Source organism: Pristiophorus japonicus, chromosome 22 (assembly GCF_044704955.1).
Source record: "Pristiophorus japonicus isolate sPriJap1 chromosome 22, sPriJap1.hap1, whole genome shotgun sequence".
NCBI lineage: Eukaryota > Metazoa > Chordata > Chondrichthyes > Pristiophoridae > Pristiophorus > Pristiophorus japonicus.
This window is the reverse complement of record NC_091998.1, coordinates 18,573,570-18,593,264: the sequence shown is the minus strand read 5'-3', so window position 1 is coordinate 18,593,264 and position 19,695 is coordinate 18,573,570. Positions and strand designations below refer to the sequence as shown.

General features: G+C 38.6%; 2 protein-coding genes and 1 pseudogene across 9 annotated transcripts in view; 1 reads left to right on the top strand and 2 right to left on the bottom strand.

The window, feature by feature from the left end:
- Positions 1-19,695, top strand: part of LOC139234881 (erlin-1-like) — an 843,171-nt gene that overhangs the window by 102,502 nt on the left and 720,974 nt on the right. The window lies entirely within an intron of this gene.
- The window catches only part of LOC139234879 (histone acetyltransferase KAT6B-like), a 94,181-nt gene that overhangs the window by 62,273 nt on the left and 12,213 nt on the right, over positions 1-19,695 (bottom strand). For all 8 annotated transcript variants that reach the window (XM_070865704.1, XM_070865705.1, XM_070865703.1 and 5 more), the window contains 2 exons: positions 17,660-17,715; positions 15,710-15,831 (listed from right to left, as the gene is read on the bottom strand). In XM_070865704.1, coding sequence (XP_070721805.1) covers positions 15,710-15,831; positions 17,660-17,715 — 178 coding nt within the window. The remainder of the gene's footprint in view (positions 1-15,709; positions 15,832-17,659; positions 17,716-19,695) is intronic.
- On the bottom strand, positions 16,758-17,654 carry LOC139235150 (histone acetyltransferase KAT6B pseudogene; annotated as a pseudogene).

Sequence of the window (19,695 nt, the reverse complement as noted above, 5' to 3'; positions counted from 1 at the left end):
ATCAGTGGAACAGTCAATTTAAATAATAAGTGCATTTACTATTTTACTAACACATTACTTTGTGTCCAGTGGGTACTGAAGTTGTCAGCTTCTAAGGAATTCATCAACATTTCTCCACCTACCTACTCAATGCATCAATACTGTCTCCTGATCACTGGTTACCTTGTGGTACAGAAACAGCACTGGTCTTCATTGCTGCTCTTGAAGCAAACTATAGATCTGCCCTCTACAGGGCAGGGATTTCATCACATTCTTAGTGATCAGATCCTTATCTCACTCTCCAGTTATAAAATAATAGAATAAGTTGTGCCTATTTGACAGGCAGATAGAGAATGTTAGATAGGGAAAGGGGGCTTTTGTTGCAACAGGAAATTAATGAGCCTGAAAGCTTTGCACATCTGGAGAGAAATTCCTCTCATCCGCTCGAATTCCCTTTCTGCTGGGAGCTAATGAGCCAACAGATGCAGCACCAGGTCAAAGTCCTCAAACATGCTCATTGAGCAAGAAGAGAGCGCAACAGGCTCGAGACAGAAATTAAGTACAAGTGTGCCTTAAATAAAATCATTCACTTTCAATTTAACATTAATTCTTGCTTCACTACCAATCTGCTTACATCAGACAAAAGGTAACAACAGGGTGCTACATGGTATTTGAAGTTACGATCTGAAGGCAGGGATACAGTAAAGGTACATTTGCATATTCCCCATGTGTAGTTACTGTACAGCCATTCGGTCCAACTGCTCCATGCAAGTGTTTATGCTCCACACAAGCCTCCTCCCATCCCACTTCCAACCCTATCAACATATCTTGGTGGGAGGCAGGGAAGGGTGGGGGAAAAGACGGTCCACTGTCCGACCCTCCCTCAGGGTCAGTATTCCACCCGATCTGTGCTCTAGTCTCTATCCACACTCAAAAAAATCTCTTCAAAATTTCAAATGGCAAGTAATTAAAAAAAAAATCCGTCTCCGCCTCACCTCAGCAGGTGGGTGAGGGGCACGCAAGTTTGAGTCCAACAGATAATATTCATCATTACTTCAATGGCATTGGTGATTCTGAGTCAGCCTGCCACTGTTGCAATTTAGCTATTTGAACCATAACGTCTGCAGGGTCACTGCGCAAACAGGAATACTTTGTGGGATAGATTCAGGTATACCATAAAACCTTTTCACTATTTCTACTAAGTGGTAATAATCTAGGATAACCTAATACCTGTATTCATATTCTGACATTCCCCAGGGTTCAGATGCTACTTCATAGTGAATAACTAATACACAAACAGGAACTGTTTGAACTCTGACAAGAGACACTTTAGAAAATTATAATGCTCAATGTACATCCCTAATTAGACACCTAAAATTGAATTGCCAAAGTGTTATTTACAGCAGACTGTTCTATTGATGATATTGTGGTTTGAGCCTGAGGAATATTCCATGCATTAGCATCTATTCAGCTTATGGCATCATCCTATGGAACAATGCACATTAAATAAGAGGGAATTAACATAATTTGTGATAATATTTGAGGGATAGATTCAGGAGTCTTTTAAATAAAGCACTTCAGAATAAACTCATTAGTTGCTTGAGCTGAGAAAGTGCAGTGTGGGATTCAGGGTGTTGTTCTATATTTAATGATTTGCAAGATCAATTGCCTGTGCCTGTCCAAGACAACAATCTATACTGAGACTTTCTTCCAGGTCAGGAATGTCAGGTTATGTTTGATTACCAGCTCAAATGGGTAAACATGAGCTTATGTAAAACTGGACAATTGTTAAGAGAACCAATTAAAATGAAATTCAGTTGATTTTATGAGTTCAGTATTACTGATAAACTATCTATGGATTTTAAAATTAAAGCTGGTTGAGGATCTTCTCAATGTCTCAGTGTCTTTATATACTATGTTGTCAAATGTATTTGTTTTGTCTTCAAACACTCCTGTGCAGCATCTTGGGACGTTGTACTATATTAAAAGGCACCATATAAATACAAGTTGTTATTGTTGTCTTAGGCATAAAATACAATTAGGAGACACAGAGGCACAATGGGTTAGGACACTGTCCTTTCATTTTTAGAACCTTGCTTTGAATCCAGCTTGGACTTAGGGGATGAAATTCACGTACCTTGCTGGCTTTAAGCTTCTTCTGTAAAATTAATTTACAGAAGTATTCTGGGTGCAGACCCACAAAATAAAACTCTCTTCAATTTGACAATTGGAAATCTCAGAGAAGACTTAAGGGTCACTGATGTGGGGAAGTGGAGACAACACACTGATGAAGCACAGGGCATTGTTCCATGTTTGTAATTGATTAACATTGTCTGGGTACAGTAAGGGGAGATTTACTCTGCTTCTGATATTGCTATACTGGACCTATGAATGCTTGCTGTTGACAACTAGATACTAAATGTGGAGAAATGTTCCATTCCCCAGCATGAAATCTCTCACCTCGACAAGGGCAAAAATTAATCTCGATGTATATATAAATTATAAAAGGCAAATAAATAAAGAATTAAATAAGCTTGACCAACTCAAGATGGCTCAGACTCCAAATTAAATCCCCTGCAAAGTATTGAACCAAAAAGCAATTTGGGTAATACACTAATCCTTACCTCAAGCACTGATTCCCTGTAGCTCAGCCTCACTAATCTCTTGTCTCACCTGGCATCTGTGGAGAGGGCTAAGGCCGAAAACAAAGGGGAAATTAAATCAGTGCTCATTTGAGTTGGGGTTCCACAAACAAAAGTTTAAAAAAATAAAGCAAGGAATTATGACCTGGAAAACAGGTCATGCAGGAATAAACATGGTTTTAATGATTTCCAGAGAGCACTAATGGAAAGGAAGAGCTCATTCCTTCAGCAATTACTGCCGGTTTTATTGGATCATAATTGCCTGCTTATTGGCAATGAAGTTGGGTGGTTTCAAAGAATCAAAGCCTCTCCTAGCAGTTATACATCCGCAAACCTAGGTTCTTGAGATTTCAGGGTAAGATTGAAATTTTAAGTGTCACTTAGGAGAAGGGTGCTGTAATATACAAGGGTCACAGCATCTGGATTAAACAAGGCTTTACAATGAAAGTCCAATGAAAGAGGAGGGCTTTTGCTGAAGTTTTAAATGGGGTTTCAATAACCAGTAAGCCCGAGTCCTTGTAATAAAAATCTCGAGTCTTCTTCACTCCAGAGCAAGTGCATTAAGACTCTGAAGCACATATCACTTTCAGACAAAACAAATCCTCCAGTGTAGGTCGCAGTCTGCATTTCACTGGAGTTGGATAAGGACAAGAAAACCTCAGCCAGCAAGGTTTCATCTTGTTCAAGCAAATATCAATTTTTGGGAAGAGACGGCTAATTTTGCCAAGCAAAACTGGCCGCTTTAAATGACTTCCTCATATAAAACAACTACCCATTTCACTACCATCTATTCCCCCCATTATTTTAAAATATAATAGTAGCAAGAATATTTTACTGCTGTTGTTTAAAGACTTACTTTGCTCTATTAGCACTGATTCTTCACCTGCTATCCAAACATACATTTCCGTGCATTATTATTCTCATCAATCTAACAAATTTTAGATTACCCATAATAGAAATGGCATTCTTCATTCCTTGAAAGAAGTTCAATATCCACAAACAACTAGGAATCTGGAAATTGGGTAGGTTTCTGGCTAATAATGGAGGAGATAGTTTGAACCGTGAAGGACAACCGTCCCTTCTCCCTGGTCATATGAGCATAGAACATTGTGTGTGCAGTGCAGCCATCCTGCAATACTTTCCATCTACCAGGTAAACCAGATTTTCTTTTCTAATCTGGAGCTGAAGGTGTATATCAAAAAGAGCTTGATGTTCTATTCTTTCAAGTTTGCGAATTTTGCTCAGAAGTTCTTGTGAATCGATAGCTTCCCAGCAAGTAAAAGTAGTTGGGTAGAGCCAAGTTTGAAGCAGGCTTTATATGAAAATCATACAATGTCTCCAGATAACATAAGCAAATATTTTGGATACTGATCATCAGAGGAGATACACCATATATATGCAAATTGTTGTTATCTATAATATTCAGTGTACATTTTGGAAATGGAAGCTATCTTTGAGTGAACATATTATTGGTCAAGATGACGTTAATGATTTTCAAACAAATATTTTTTGAAAAATCAAGCACGTTCAAACTGTTGAAAAGTTTTTGCAGGCTAAAACAACTATACATTACAGAAAACACTATTTTATGGTTTTGAAATACTGTTAAAGCATAAACATACCTCTATGTGCGGCAGAGTTAAGAGAATGTCATGTAACCCAAAATGGTGGGTCAAAAATGGGAATTTCTTAAGGTACTGTGTAACGAGGTGATTCAATCTTCCTCCTCTATGGAGGACTGCTATTCCTACTTTTTTTTTTAAAAAAAGAGTGAATGAAGGAGGGTTATTTTTCCTCCAGTAGTTTATTCTGATCCCATTAAAAAAAAATCTTTGGTTTGAAGGACATGGAATTTCTAGAACTTAAAAAAAAATTAAAATGCTTTAATAGTTAATTCTGGTTCAACATTTGGAACTGTGATTAAGATATACAAATTTGGACTGATTCAACAGACCCACCACACTGGTGTAGCGTATGCTTATTCATCAGTATTATATTTCCCATGACTAGATTCTCCATTTGTTTTTGCCTTTTATGGTTAATATTTATTTTCAAATTGGCACCCATTAGGAGCCCCTGGTTCAAGGCATATAGAAGACTAAAGACACAGACTGAAGTCTGTAAACCGGAAACTTGCTCAGCACCATAAATATAAATGGACCTTACATGCTGCATCAGAAATATGGCAGAGATTTTGGAAGCGAATTACAATGGTGAAGTTGTAATTACTGTTAATATAATGTACAGCGTGAAAATTTTATTACACAGGTCAACAATTCAACCAGAGCCTGTTTTCTGGAATTGCAGAGGCATGAATAGCCTTGTAAAATTATTTTAAAATATCTAGCGAAACAAAGGAGGGGAAAAATCTCAGTGCTTAGAAACTCAATTGAGAAGACACACTTGGCTACAACTTGTAGTTCAAGTCTCACGTGGAAATTTTCCCATGTACAGACATCTCATTTTGTGACCTTTAGGGTAATGTAGCAGAAGCAACAATTAAACTGGACACAAGTCTAATAAATATTATCATCATGTACACTCCCAGCACTAACCAATTACTGACTTCTTGTTTCCGGTTAGGTTTTGCTCAGTTGGTAGTGCTCTCGTCTCAGAATCAGAAGGCTGTGGGTTCAAGCCCAACTCCAAGACATCAGCACATAATCTGTTGCATTATGAGAAAAGCATCTTTCAGACGGCATATTAAACCAAGGCCCTGTCTGCCAGTTCAGGTGGATGTAAAAAAAAAATCCTGTGGCAGTATTCAAAGAGCAAGGATTTTCCCAGTGTCTTAACCTTCCTTCCTCAACGAACACCACCAAAATCAGATAAACTAGTCATTCATCTCACTCCCGGTGCAAAAATTGGCTGCTGCGTTTACTTAACATAACAGTGACATTTGAAAATTAATTCATTGGATGTGAAGTACTTTGGGACGTCCTGAGTGTGTGATAAGGCTCTTTATAAGTGCTTTCCTTGTAATTACTGAAATCCAGAGCAACTGGAGAAGTTTAAACTGGTGATGGAAGAAATTCTCAAATGATTAACTGAACAGCCACTATGCTGACTCCGAGACAAGAGCACTATAGTGAGGAGATGGGGTGAATGCAAATTCAATACATATCACCTCTTACAAAGCATCATTGAATATGCGGCCTCATGGCGATCAGTTATGGAGAATGCATGTTCATTTCAATACAGCCTAGCACCTTAGAATGGCCCAGGAACTGAGAAGCTGCTTGACTCTGGAAAAAATACTACGAGCTTAATGCTACTGCATCAAAGGTTAAGCTTCAACTGTGGGACTACATTGTGAGAGGAAATCTGCATAACTCATTCATTAAATGTGACACCTTTGGTGCTTTGATCAAAATAACTTGAATGGGCAAATAAAAAGTTGAGCTATTGCCAAGCAAGCCGCGATGGAATTCGGGTTCAGTGTGAATTAACCAATAAAACAAAATACAAATCTGGCAAAGAGAAATTTATAAATTTAAAGTGATCTACGTCATAATCTTGCAGCCCAAAGAAAACCCCTTCAACTCAGGCAAGAAATACATATTCTGGGGACTATTGAGGCTATAACCATGCCTATCAACTCATCTTAAAAACCCTGCTCTCTAATTTAGCAGCCGCAGTTTTCGAGCTTGAATGGGACTGGGTCAGGTGATGAATTTCCATGAAAAAGGTCAGAAAGACCCTATTGGCTTGCGAAGATTTTTTGTCTCCAGGGAAATATAAAAATTAGGATCGTGACTGAGGTGACCAGAGCTGCCTCTCTTTTTTTCCCTGAAAGAAACTGGAATGAAATGGACCTGTGAGGGAATGCATATAGTTACTCTCCACCTGAAGGGATTTAGTTTCCATGGTTATGATGTTAGTACCTGGTACAGTGAGGACATTTCTAATTAAAGTTGCCCCACTTTCAGAATCTGCCTCTAAATGCCTAGTGGGGAGATTGCTGCCATGGTTACATTATATTCCTAACATGCCAGAATGTGATTTTACCGAGCAAATAGGAGGCTGGCAAATCTACTGGCTGACTTCCACATTGTTCATCCTTGTTAATGCCAAGGGCAGCGTCCTAAATTCAAGACGACATTGCTGTCATTAACAATGAAAAGATCATGGTATATTCATAGTAAACCCCACAACTGTACATATCTATCAGAGTGCACGAGGTCAATTCTCCTCCAGAGATACAAAAATCAATCTATCCATAACTGAAAAAGCTGCCGTGATTCCCATTTGATAACGACCTTTGGGAGATGTTAGAAAGAGCTGATGTAATTTACTGGCAAGCTCCAACACACCTTAGAGGAATGTTTACTTACCTCTAAAGATGTTTTCAGAGTATTTCTCTTCACTAATCATTTATATTCTTATACCCTAGGTGGATGATACCCTATAAACAGAGGTAGGAGGTAACTTATGAATACTGAAATAATGATGGCATTGGACCTCTAGTAAACCTCTGTTCCTAAGTTTGCAGATCAGTCAGGAGTACTTATGAAGCAACTCGACTTTAGTGACTTAATAAAAAAAAGGAAAAATAACTAGCAAAGTAGGATTAAAAGGATCACATAATTAGTGAACAGGAATACTCTGAGAGACACCCTTCATCTGAACTGTGTCTTCACAATCCATTATTTTCTTACATCATTGGTGGTTAGAGACCAATGAACAAAGAGCAAAATAAAGGTACTCAGCTCACTCTTTACCCAGAACACATCTTTATCTTTGAGAGAATAAAATTACTGTAGGAAGAGTCTACAGGCAATGATATTTGGCCCATAAATTCTCTTATGAGAAGATAGTTTAATGAAAAAACACTATTTCCATTGTTGAAGAAATTCAATGCTGTTACTTCTACCCCCTTTTTCAAAATCAGAGGGCAATTTTATGATTCCACTGGTGAGCAAGTAGATGGCTCACTAGCCAACTTAAAGAGGTGATGCTGAAAGAGCCTGGAAAGATGATAATGCGAACCAATATAGGAAGCACAATATTTGCTAAAAATGTAATCATATCTTCCAAATAATTTCAATAAACTTTCCTGAAACCTCTACTATAGCAAGTCCAATATGTATTACTTAGTTCAGATATATATCTTGTCCTTCATTCATTGCATCTATATTTACTCTTCTCTAAAGGAAGAGAAAAATTCTTCAAACTTAAGGTGGCTCATCACCTCTCCAAATATCTAACAGCTTTTATTCCCATCCCTATCTTATTAACAGCTAGGTTGTCAGTTAATCCACATTTCTGCACAGTACTAGATCTGATAGCAAGAAGATCTTCTTTCTTGCATCACTGAGAAATTGGTTTCATTCCTCACTTTTCCATTAGATTTGACAGCAGAGGTCTGTGAGGTTAGCATGGGGCTATTATTATCAGTCTTCTCCCATCTGACTCCCTGGAGTACTTTTGACATCACAGGAATAGAGAAAAGGCAATTGTGAATGGAGGAAATATAGCCCATGAAGCAGATATTTAAAATGCAGAGGAATGAACAGCATTGATGCAAAGGGTATTTAACCTGCACTAGGTGTGCACAACTAGGGGGCAGGAATTTAAATTTAAGAAGCTTCACCAAAACTGGAGATTAGAAGGGATCCTTCTCAACCCCCAACAGAGTTGTGGATATGTAGAACCTATTTCTAGATGAAGCAGATCACGATGTTAATTAATACCTTTAAAGAAGAGCTGTATAAATAATTAGTTAGTAATAGGATGGCAGGTTATAAGCCTTAGTACAGAAGACAAGAATGAATATGGCATGCAATAATGATGGATCAAGTTGTTGGGAAAATGAAAATGTCACACCAAGGATGATCTACTGGAGAATTTAAGGTTAAATAGGCACTCTGGAAATTTGGTCACTTATCTTTGGGGCAGGGAGAAACTTTGTAGAGCCTTTACTCAGAAGATTAGCTGCATTGAGAAGAGTCGCTGATCGAGGTGATTCTACATGTTCTCTAAGGCCAAATGCACTTTTCACAGCTCCAGGCTTTATGATTTGTTTTGTAAGCAGTTAGTTGAACTTGCCTCGAGCACTGGTGGGGTTACTATAATTGGCTTCAATCTACCCAAGCTAGAAAGAGCAAAATGTTGAAGTCCCATTCTAGGTGACTACTCAGGGAATTTTACTGGCAATTGTGAACATGTGGATGTCAGGATAGGACAGAATCAAGCTGAGCTGTAATGGCCCTTACAATTAAATATGCTGTCTAGACTCATAAATGAAGGACAGTAATTTGGCTGGTGTAGCAAAGGGCTACAAGAAATGAACAAATTGTACCATGATGATTCACTGCTTTGGGACATAAGGGGAGAAAAGCAGAAGGAAAGTAATGCCATGTAGTTTTGGGTTACTGAAACCTATTTAGTCCTATTTTTATTCGGGGATTACAGCTAATAAAAAACTATCAATTCTGCAGAAGGGTGTTCTAATTAATACTTAACCAAGTTCCCAGGAACAAGTTTAGCCACCCTTGAAGGCACCAATGTCATTTCAGAGGTCACATCAGGTTATTCGTCATACATGTCCCCAGTTGGCATCGACACTGATGGGTGAGGGAATGGTTGTCTATAGCATCCTCGGTTCTGTTTGAGACGAAGTCCATACATATTGCTGGAGCCACTTGCATTTTGATTATGTTTAACAGTTTGACGCTTCGAGATGGAAGAATTCAGACCCAAGCTCAGACTTCTCTTTAATACAGAAGGATCAGGTCATTCTTGTGCGTCAAGCATGCATTGGAGAATGGCAGTGAAAGTCTCACACCTCTGGAAGATGAGGTGATTGAAATCTCATTGTTGGCGATGTCTCAGAATCAAATGCTTCTAGGGTTTGTCTAATTTTGTCTGGTAGCTTGTGTATCAAATGGGAGATAGTACCAAGTAAATTAAGTGGACCTTAATGAAGTGGTCAATTCATGCATTAAAGACCAATTTAGCAATCCCCTGCTCCAAATCTTTAAAATAAGGCGCATTAAGGTAAATACATTAATATCTATTTACCATGTAGACAACTTTCTGGCACTAGTGGAAGACAAAAAGCTGACTTCTATAGATAACTGCTTTGAAGCCAGTACATGATTAGTTCTCTCTAACTTCTCTTCCTCACATATTGAAGTACATAACCTAAAAGAACAGCAATACGGGTGTGGATAAAAACATGGCCCATGACTGCTGAGGAAACAGCAAAGACTGGCACACAAACTAAGAACAAGGTAACATGGAGGTCAAACATCATTCTTTTGAATAAAGAGGAGCTGCCCCCACCCATTCCCAACCGATTGGCTGTTAGGCACGATCCACCTAGGGTTGGAGAATACAGATGATTAGTAAAGACGCAATGCAAATGAAATAATGGCTTATGCGACAGCAGAAATAATGTCACGTAAATATCCCATGTCTGATGAAAGGTCCAGACCACAATGTTCTGGAACTATTTTACCATGAAGAAAACAGTGCTGAAGATGTTTAGAAACAGCCTCCAGTAAATATCAAAGCCTGAGTTTAAATCAACTGTTTTTTCTCCAAAAATAGTTTGGTGGCCCAATTACCGAAATGGATCCAACAAGACCTGTTCTACTAGGACACCATAGAGTCCCCAAATTGTACAAATATAGGCTACTAATACTGGCATGCTTTTTATAAATACTCTTGGTTTTTATGTCTACTCTTGAATGCGAGTACTATCAACACGCCATTACTATTTCCTTTTTTTTTTAAATTCAGAAGTCCTACATGAAGATCTCATCCAAAGTGCACTTCTAACCTGTGTAACCATGTAGTCCTATAGCACTTGCGCTATCATTCAAACAGATTTGTTTTTGGATGCTCATCAGAGCAAGATCCCCATTCTTTTTAATTGGATTTCTCGGTGTTATCTATGGCCCACAAAATGGGTATCCAGGTATCTGCCTATATCATTCCATCATAAGCTAGAAACTAGTGAGAAACACGTGGTGACCTTCTCCCCTCCCCTCCCCCTCCTCCCTCCTGGTGAAGAAATACCAAGCTTCCACAAAGTGCCTCCCCATATACAGCTGTATTGCATTACTCATTAAGTGGAAATTCATGAGGAAGAACTCGCATCCCACCATTCCAAGGGCTGTTCCAGACCAGCAATTTCTCTAGTTACCAAAAAAGTGTTATACTTGATCTTGGCCAACTTATCCACAACTTTCAATAAATGATTCACTAGTACCCTGCCCAAAGAAACAGATTAGCCACAGTAAACAGGTTAACTAAAATTATGATTCTTTTTGGGTCTATGTAGGAATTGTCTTTACACTGATATGGCTCCAATTCTACTGAAAACTCCAGCTTAAGGAGGTGGAAAAATGAATAGAATAAACTTACTAGTCCTCACTAGCTCACTGCTGTGAATGAAGGGAGATTGGGGTTGAGTTCCTTGCAACTGTGTTTCTGGCCTGTCAAACCTCTCTGAATTGGGATAGTATGTTCAGCTTGTGCTCAAAAAAGCATGCTACCCTTTCTGTGTATGATGGGCCACACCAATTAATGAAGCCCCGGTGGACAGTCAACATAATAATAATCTGGCTGCTGTGCCTTTAGCATTAAATGGACCCGTCAGCTGTGAAGAGCCCATAGTCCTCCGCATTGATCTGACATCTACTCAAATGACCTCTGAAACACAAGCCTTTCCTCGCTTTCTTTAGTTTGCAACAACAAAATTTAAAGTAATTTGCTCGCTCACTTACTGTAATTGTGTTGAAAGGACTAGTTAGGTACCCACAGTAAATCAATCTAATTTATCCTGTTACCAGTATATGATGCAGAAAGTAAAATGCAGAATGGAGGCATCAAAGTGATGGATATACCCTCAGGTCTTTAACGAATAAAAACGTCTTGTATGACAAAAGCTAACTGGTTGGCCTGAGTGCTGGATGACAGTGCAAACAATCCAAGAGAGTCAGTCAGAAGTAATAAAGTCTTAAAGCAAAGTTCTCTGAGATGTTACAATATTTTACAAATGAGCACAAAAATTAATTGAAAAATAGCTATCTGCCATAGTTGATACAATTTGAACAGGTTAGATTAGCCGTGGGACTGATCTGAGGGGAGTATAGTCAGCAATTGCAAATTAAGTCAAAAAGGCTGTGTGTGAAGAGGGCTGTTTTTGAATTGTGCAAAGATTTGTCTTGGATTAATGAAATTTAATATGTAATAAGCTTTATATGAGTTGAAACTCTTAAGTATTTTTCAGAATGGATTATGCTTGGGTCATAAAATATAGGAGTAGAGGGATTTTGAGCACCTTGCTCTAATAATAGTGATTTTAAGTCTTCTTAGAAGTTGTCAAGAGTTAAGAACAGCATACTCTGAGTGTGAAGTGCTGTACTTAGACACTGTCATTTCACTCCAGATTTACTAACAAACAGTTATCAAATCAGTCAGATGGAAGCTCTAGGGAAAGAAATCTAACCTGAAAAGGTTGTGACTGAAGCACGATAGAACAGTGCTGCTACATGCTACAGAGGGATTTCCATTAACCTCATAAAAGCTAGGACTGGGTATAGTCCCATCAGGACACCAGTAAGATTGATGAATGAGGCAAGTGGGCCTTGTCTGAAAATAATAGGATGCCCTATTCCACGGTGTGCTGAGTGTCTTACTATCACCTATGTTGCATCAACACCAACATGATAAATGGGAGATCAAGGTTTGACGGTAGTGTTAATAAAGACAACATTACAGCAAATATACAATATATTAATCCTCCCAATGTAGGATCTGGACTCCTGTATTTCTCCCCTTTTTTTCTTTCTTGGAGCTAATTGGAAGACTTGTGAGAGGCACTTTTTCCATATTTCCATATTCCACTGAGGTAAGAGCACTTAATTTTATATTTTCTCCCAACGTTTTTGTTTTTAAAGCGTTTTATCCTCTCCCCTACCCTCAAAGGAGTTCACACCTTGCTAGGATTCGTTTCCAGAATGATGGTCATCCTCAACTACCTCACCAAGTGTGATCCTTCACCAATGAGTGATTCCTACTATTTAGCCACCATAGCCAAACTCAATCCTGTTCTCACCTAATGTCCACTCCAGTGAGAGCCACAGCTGATTTCCCCCCTCTCACCCACGATCTGAGGCTAACAGACCATATATTCCCTGCTGAATTAATTAACTCAGACTGAAGATCAAATCCAGGGCCATTTTCATCCCAGGGCTTTTTTTAATTCCAGGGTAAATCTGCTGACCCATCACAGGAACCTTGCCACTTCCTTTAGTATGGATTCAGTGATGACTTCTTGCCATGGCTGAGGCCTGTGCAGCAAAGATACCAGTTCAATTCAGCCCAATTATAACCAAAATGAATATAATGATTTAAAATCGTTGTTTATCTAACATATTACGTTATTTTGGTAAATTTCGGTGCAGTCACTCATTTTTCAAGTTCTTTAACATTTGAAAACTTTATAATGACCAACAACACAATTTAAGTAAGGTGAATGCTGTTTCGGCAAAACAAGAGTCAGATGCTTATCAAAATGGAAAATAAAAAATTTAAAGGGTACTCTGTCTGGTTTCTTCATGGACAAACTTGAGAATGGACTATATGGGTACAGGGTGGAGAATTCAAATGAAGAACAAATCAATCATAACCCCATAATCACAATCATAATCTTCACATAATTAAATGTTCCAGTAATTTTCTGACACAGTTTACATGATATGTCTCAGAAGTGTGCCTATCAGGATAGAAGCTGGCCACAACTGATCTGAATTTAACAGAAATGTACACTTAAACTATTCACACTCGGTCCAAATATAGAAAAAAATCTTAGTATACTCTCACAAGTTAGTTCTTCGACTCCTATTATTTTTATTAAAATCCTTAAATTCTTCAAAAAAAAGCTATTTCATTTTAGGTTCTGTCCTTATCATCGATTTAAATGCAAGTGTTCACTGATACACCATACTTGGATGGCAAATTGCACATAATCAGAAGGTCCCATTTATTGCCTTTGATGCTACAACATATGCGAAGTCAAAAGACACCACTTATCCCACAGACAAAGTCTGTGTGGTTCAGAAAGTTATTTGAATCACAAATGAATTTCCAACCTATATACAGAATTATTCAATTTTCTACATTTTGGTGACTTAAAATTAAATACAATTTTAGTATGTCACAAACATTTTAAGATACATAATATAATCATAGGAGCACGCCATCCACTTCAAATGGAACTATTTTCAAACTGATTCATTATATTCAGAGATACCTTCATGAAAATGGCAAGAAGTGCTTTATGTTTTCTAATTTATACCTAGGCTGAGGTTTCCTAATTGTAACGGTAATGATAACCCAGTAAAACAATCAACATAACTAGAAGTATGTTTAAGCCCTTCGGTGTACTAATCCTTTGCAAAACATTGTGAATTACAAATCATCATAGAATCATAGAAATTTACAGCACGGGAAGGAGGCCATTTCGGCCCATCGCATCCGAGCCAGCCGACCAAGTGCTATCCAGCCTAATCCCACTTTCCAGCCCCTGATCCATAGCTCGGTAGGTTAAGGCACTTTTAAGTTCAAATCCAAGTATATTTTAAATGTGTTGAGGGTTCCTGCCTCTACCACCCTTTCAAGCAGTGAGTTCCAGAACTCCACCACTCTCTGGGTGAAGAAATTTCCCTCATATCTCCTCTAAACTTCCCCACATTTACTTTAAATCTATGCCCTGGTTGTTGACCCCTCTGCTTAGAGAAACAGGTCCTTCCTATCCACTCTATCCAAGCCTCTCATAATTTTATACACCTCAATCAGGTCTCCCCTTAGCCTCCTCTGTTCCAAAGAAAAATGACCCAGTATCTCCTATCTTTCCTCAGCCAAAATTCTCCAATCCAGGCAACATTCTTGTAAACCTCCTCTGCACCCTTTCCAGTGCAATCACATTTTTCCTGTAATGTGGTGGCCAGGAATGCATGCAGTACTCCAGCTGTGGCCTAACCAGTATTTTATACAGTTCAAGCATAACCTCCTTGCTCTTCTATTCCATACATCAACTAATAAAGGCAGGAATTTCGTATGCCTTTTTAACCACCTTATCTACCTGGCCTGCTACCTTCAGGGATTTGTGGACCTGCACTCCAAGGTCTCTTTGTTCCTCTACACTTTTCAATGTCGTGCCATTTAATATGTATTCCCTTGCCTTGTTAGACCTCCCCAAATGCATTACTTCACACTTATTCAGATTAAATTCCATTTACCACTGTTCTGCCCACCTGACCAGTACATTGATATCTTCCCATCTTCCTGCAGTCCACAGCTTTCTTCTTCATTGTCAACCACACAGTCTATTTTAGTGTAATCTGCAAACTTCTTATTCATACCCCCAACATTGAAGTCCAACTCATTGATATATACCACAAAAAGCAAGGGACCCAGTACTGAGCCCTGCGGAAACCCCACTGGGAACAGCCTTCCAGTCACAAAAACACCCATCAACCATTACCCTTTGCTTCCTGCCTCCGAGCCAATTTTGGATCCAACTTGCCACTTTGCACTGGATCCCATGGGCTATTACTTTCGTGACCAGTCTGCCATGCGGGACCTTATCAAAAGCTTTGCTAAAATTCATATACACTACATCATACGCACTTGCCCTCATCCTGGTTACCTCCTTGAAAAATTCAATCAAGTTAGTCAGACACAACCTTCACTTGACAATTCCATGCTGACTATCCTTATCCTAGTTTTAAACACCAGAGCGAAGACTATTATTTTTATATTCATATACAAAGACATATTAAATACATTGTTTTTTTAAAAACTGTTAAAACTCACTCTTTTTTGCATGGTTCGCTGGCTGAATTTTTTGCACTAAAGCATTGTGACATACGCATCATCAGCTAAACAACAAAGATGTACATAACAGGATTTTTTTGACAATAGGCAAGAAGCAGTTAAAATTTTGTCTGCACTGTATTTATTAATTACATAACTAATTTTAAGAGACACAGGCTATGTGAATCCGTATGTGTGTTTTGTAATACAGCTTACAGATCCAGAATTTGTTTCACTACTCAAATAAAAGGTCTCACCTGGAGTGATAGATCCCGTGCTTGCTTGAACATCTCCAAGTCCTCCACTGTCACATTGTCCTGGTGGCAGGCTACACCTTGATTTGCACTTTCCTTTTTGATATTTTTCATTTCTTCATTGTCTGCAGTTCACCAAAGCAGCACAGGAAAAATGTTCATATACATGAGCAAAACCCACCATCACATGAATTTAATTATATGCTCTATTAACAGCTCCATAAAAAGCACACCACTTCTCCTGGTGCTTTATTACTTAGCTGAAGTAAATTAGCATTCTTCATCTAACAATTCTAAATATTAATAATCACACAAGTAAACAAGACATGCAGGGAAAGTAGGCAGTAGCACAAAGTAATTCAACAGTAGCATTTGCTTTAAAATCAGAAAATGCTTGAAATCTCAGCGGGTCAGGCAGCATCTGTGGAGAGAGAAACATAGTTGATGTTTCGGGTCGATGACCCTGACCCTTCATCAGTTCTGACAAAGGGTCATCGACCTGAAATGTTAACTCTCCGTTTCTCTCTCAACAGATGCTGCCTAACCCGCTGAGATTTCCAGCATTTTCTGTTTTTATTTCAGATTCCAGCATCCGCAGCATTTTGCTTTTGTGTAGCATTTGCTTTGTTGCTGAAGTCCAGCAAGATTGAAATTACTTTACGCAAAGAAATAAAGCAGAGGAAAAAAACGTGAGTAAAATGCAGAACAGGAAGGTCTAAAGTTAACACATCTGCCACTTCTCACTATCAACACTGGAAGCAAACAATCAAAATGGTTGAGCTGATGTTTGGAAAGGGCTGGAAGAGTGAGAGGTGTAGTGTGGCAAGTTGGATGGTCATGCAATTCTACAAAGCTTTAAGCAGTGCTATGCAGGCATTTGGGATTCTTAGTACTACAACAGATGCAAATTAAACAAGATGTTTGATCTGTGATGCAAGTTTATTTGAAAAACAATGTTAAGATATTTAGTTAGCGTCAGAAAAAGGGACAAGATGTTTGTTTGTTTACATTCCTACAAAAGTGAAGAAGGAACAAGAGAAGAAGCTAAGGGCTACGTGACAAAATAGAGTAAACTTTTACTGGACAGGACGCAGGTTGGTTTGGACCTTTGCTTACCATCGTCCCGGTCACGTTTAATCCTTCCGTGTGCCAAGTTCCCCATCCCTGCTGAGGGGGTCCCCATCTGAGGGGTCACTCTATATTTTAATCTGCCTAATATCTTGTGCTTTACAAGGAAAGAAGTTTGTCTGAAGTGAGCAACAGATTTCAGTGAGCATGTCCTGGAAGCCCTCCATCCATGGGAAAAGGCAGGAAACATAAAGCTACTACTTGTAACACCTTTCTTTTTTCGGAAATGAGGATAGGCTTTTGGTGTGGGAGCCAACTCAGGTTTATGACGCACACGCCTTGGTGGTGCGTAACTGGGATGTCCCTTTTTACGAGACTCTCTGTGAATGGTGTAAATATGAGATAGCCCATCAAAGAGTCCCTTTAGATGGTTGCTGTTAGGAAGGCTGCTAAGAGAGAGTACGCTTGATTGGCTGGAAGAACTTTGAGGGGAGTTAGCAGAAGTGGAAGTGCTGGATTTGTGTGAACTGGGGCTCTGACTAGGCAGTGGGGGTCGACAGAATGGGGTTAACTTCTGAGCAATACCTGCAGACCATATGCTAGAGTTGAAAGTGGCTGATTGTTTCACTGTGCAGTTTTTCTTCAGCAAATAGCACTTTGAAAAGTCTACTATTTCACCTCGTGCCTTTCGGCCATCAGGTGAGGGCGTAAAAAATCTAGTTAGGCCATCAACGAGACCGTTAGTTGTTTGGTTAACTGTGAATGTGGAGGTGGTAGCACTAGCCAGGGTGGGGTCTGTATGAGCCAATATGCTGCTTGAGTCCTTCAGAGACGCAGCATGACCAGATGAAGGTGTGGTAGAGATTTTAGTCTTTTGACCCCTACCAGGTGACCCCCTTCCTGTGTCCATTGTCATAGTTCCTTCATCATTGTCTGCCGATCTGTAGAAAAGTGCAAAGTACAACATTACTACTAAGAAAAGAATATGCACTATTTCTAAGAGTGTTTCTAAAATTAGGAAAATTATATGGGGGAGAAAAATAAATGGGGATCATTGGATTTACAAATTCAGAATTCACAAATTGCAGTATCAGATTGCATTTCTATTTGATGTGACTTACATTTATATTTTCATGCATATTTTTGTTACTTTGCTCCATGTCATACGGAGTTATTCCACCTCATCATTTACATTGCCTCTCCTCAAGCCATTCTCCAGTGGAAGTGGTAAAGCAACTAAATTGCTTCCAGGCTACTGCTAATGTAATTTGCCACTATAAAATGGACAAGTGTAATACAGGTAGACTTGCCCTCCGTCAAAGGAAATGCCCCTCCACCTCCTCCAAATACCTTGGCTAAAATTCAGAAATCCCACATGTAAAATTGTATTGTACTACTTTGCGGCAGTGTGTCGCAACATACCAACAGGCAGCGTTATTGTATATCCACCCTTCAAATTAATTTTAATACAACAATTCGGCGTACTGGACATGTGAGTACCAACCAATCACAGGAAACTTATTACATAAATACAAAAGAAAACTTTCACTAAGTTATCTCACTGACATCACCACAATTGTTCATACATTCCTTCTGCATTTGCCTATGTACTTATATTTACTCACCCAGGAGTTTTTGGAACCCACAACTTGGCTTTAGTATGATTTACAAATGCCAGCCTTAAATTATGACGTGAACCAAGTGTCTTATAAACTTAATTGACTGTTGTAATGTGACTAAGTTGGTGGATATTGGCAGATATCTATTATCTATTCTTTCAAAAACCAAATGAAGAAGTGCCTCATGAGAGGCTGCGTTGAAAGGGACAGCTCCCATAATTAGGGGTGAAGTAGGTATACTGACTGAAAGCTGAATAGATAATAAGAAACTGAGTGTAATTATTCACGCTGGTAGAATTAATCATGTCCTTTGAAGTACGTGCCCTTAGAATTATACTCAACAGGATAATACAGATGAGGTTTAAAAATTTGAATTTCTAAACTTACATGTCACAATTACACAGCAGAACAAGATGCATGGCAAAAGGGATAATTTTCAAAGAGATTTAGATAGGCTTTACAAAGTCTGTAACTGGTACATCATGTTTAATGTGGCTAAATGCAAAACAAAGCATATATCTGATAGCAAAATGAATGGTCGTATCTTGATAAAGGTGGATAACTTGGAGTAGTCTTTAAAACATCTGCAGTGTGAGGTTGAGATTAATCAAAGACAAACAGAAAGTTAGGGTGCTTTGGCAGAAGCAGGGAGTCCAAGTCCAAAGATTTGGTAGTAGCTGTTTAAAAATGTATCAGTGAAAGCACACTAGAATGTTGTGCCTGGCTTTAATCATCAGCTTTCCATAGGAGCACTGTCATCAGAAAGGATGCAGCGAACAGATTTAGGCAAAGATCACTGTGGTACAAGGATAGGCCCGAGGTCATTAAGATTATTTTCTTGAGCCAAATTAAGCTGAGTGGAAATACCAGTTTTAATCAGTAACAGTAAATTATTTGGGAATGTAGGACAAGAGGACATGCTTTCAAAATTAAGCAGCCAGAGTAAGTGGAGGTTTATAAGAAATTACATGCATAATGCTATGAAATTGTAGAATAATGGCTACACTGTTTAGTTCACTTCTTCTGTAATATTTACTGGGTGATTTCTTATTCATAGAATACCAATAAGTATGGAACAATATGGTGACAGACAGACTTGGGAATTAGAGACTCTGAGAACAAGAGGGGCCTGCTTGATGCATCAATCCAATAGATTGCTTTAATTTAAGTTGGATTGACTTTTCTCATTACAGTTTATATTCTTATAACTTGTATAGTGTATGGAGGAGTATCAAAAATAAAACTCATATTGCTCAAGATATTATATTACAATTCCAAAGTGACCCGAACTAATTTTCTAGA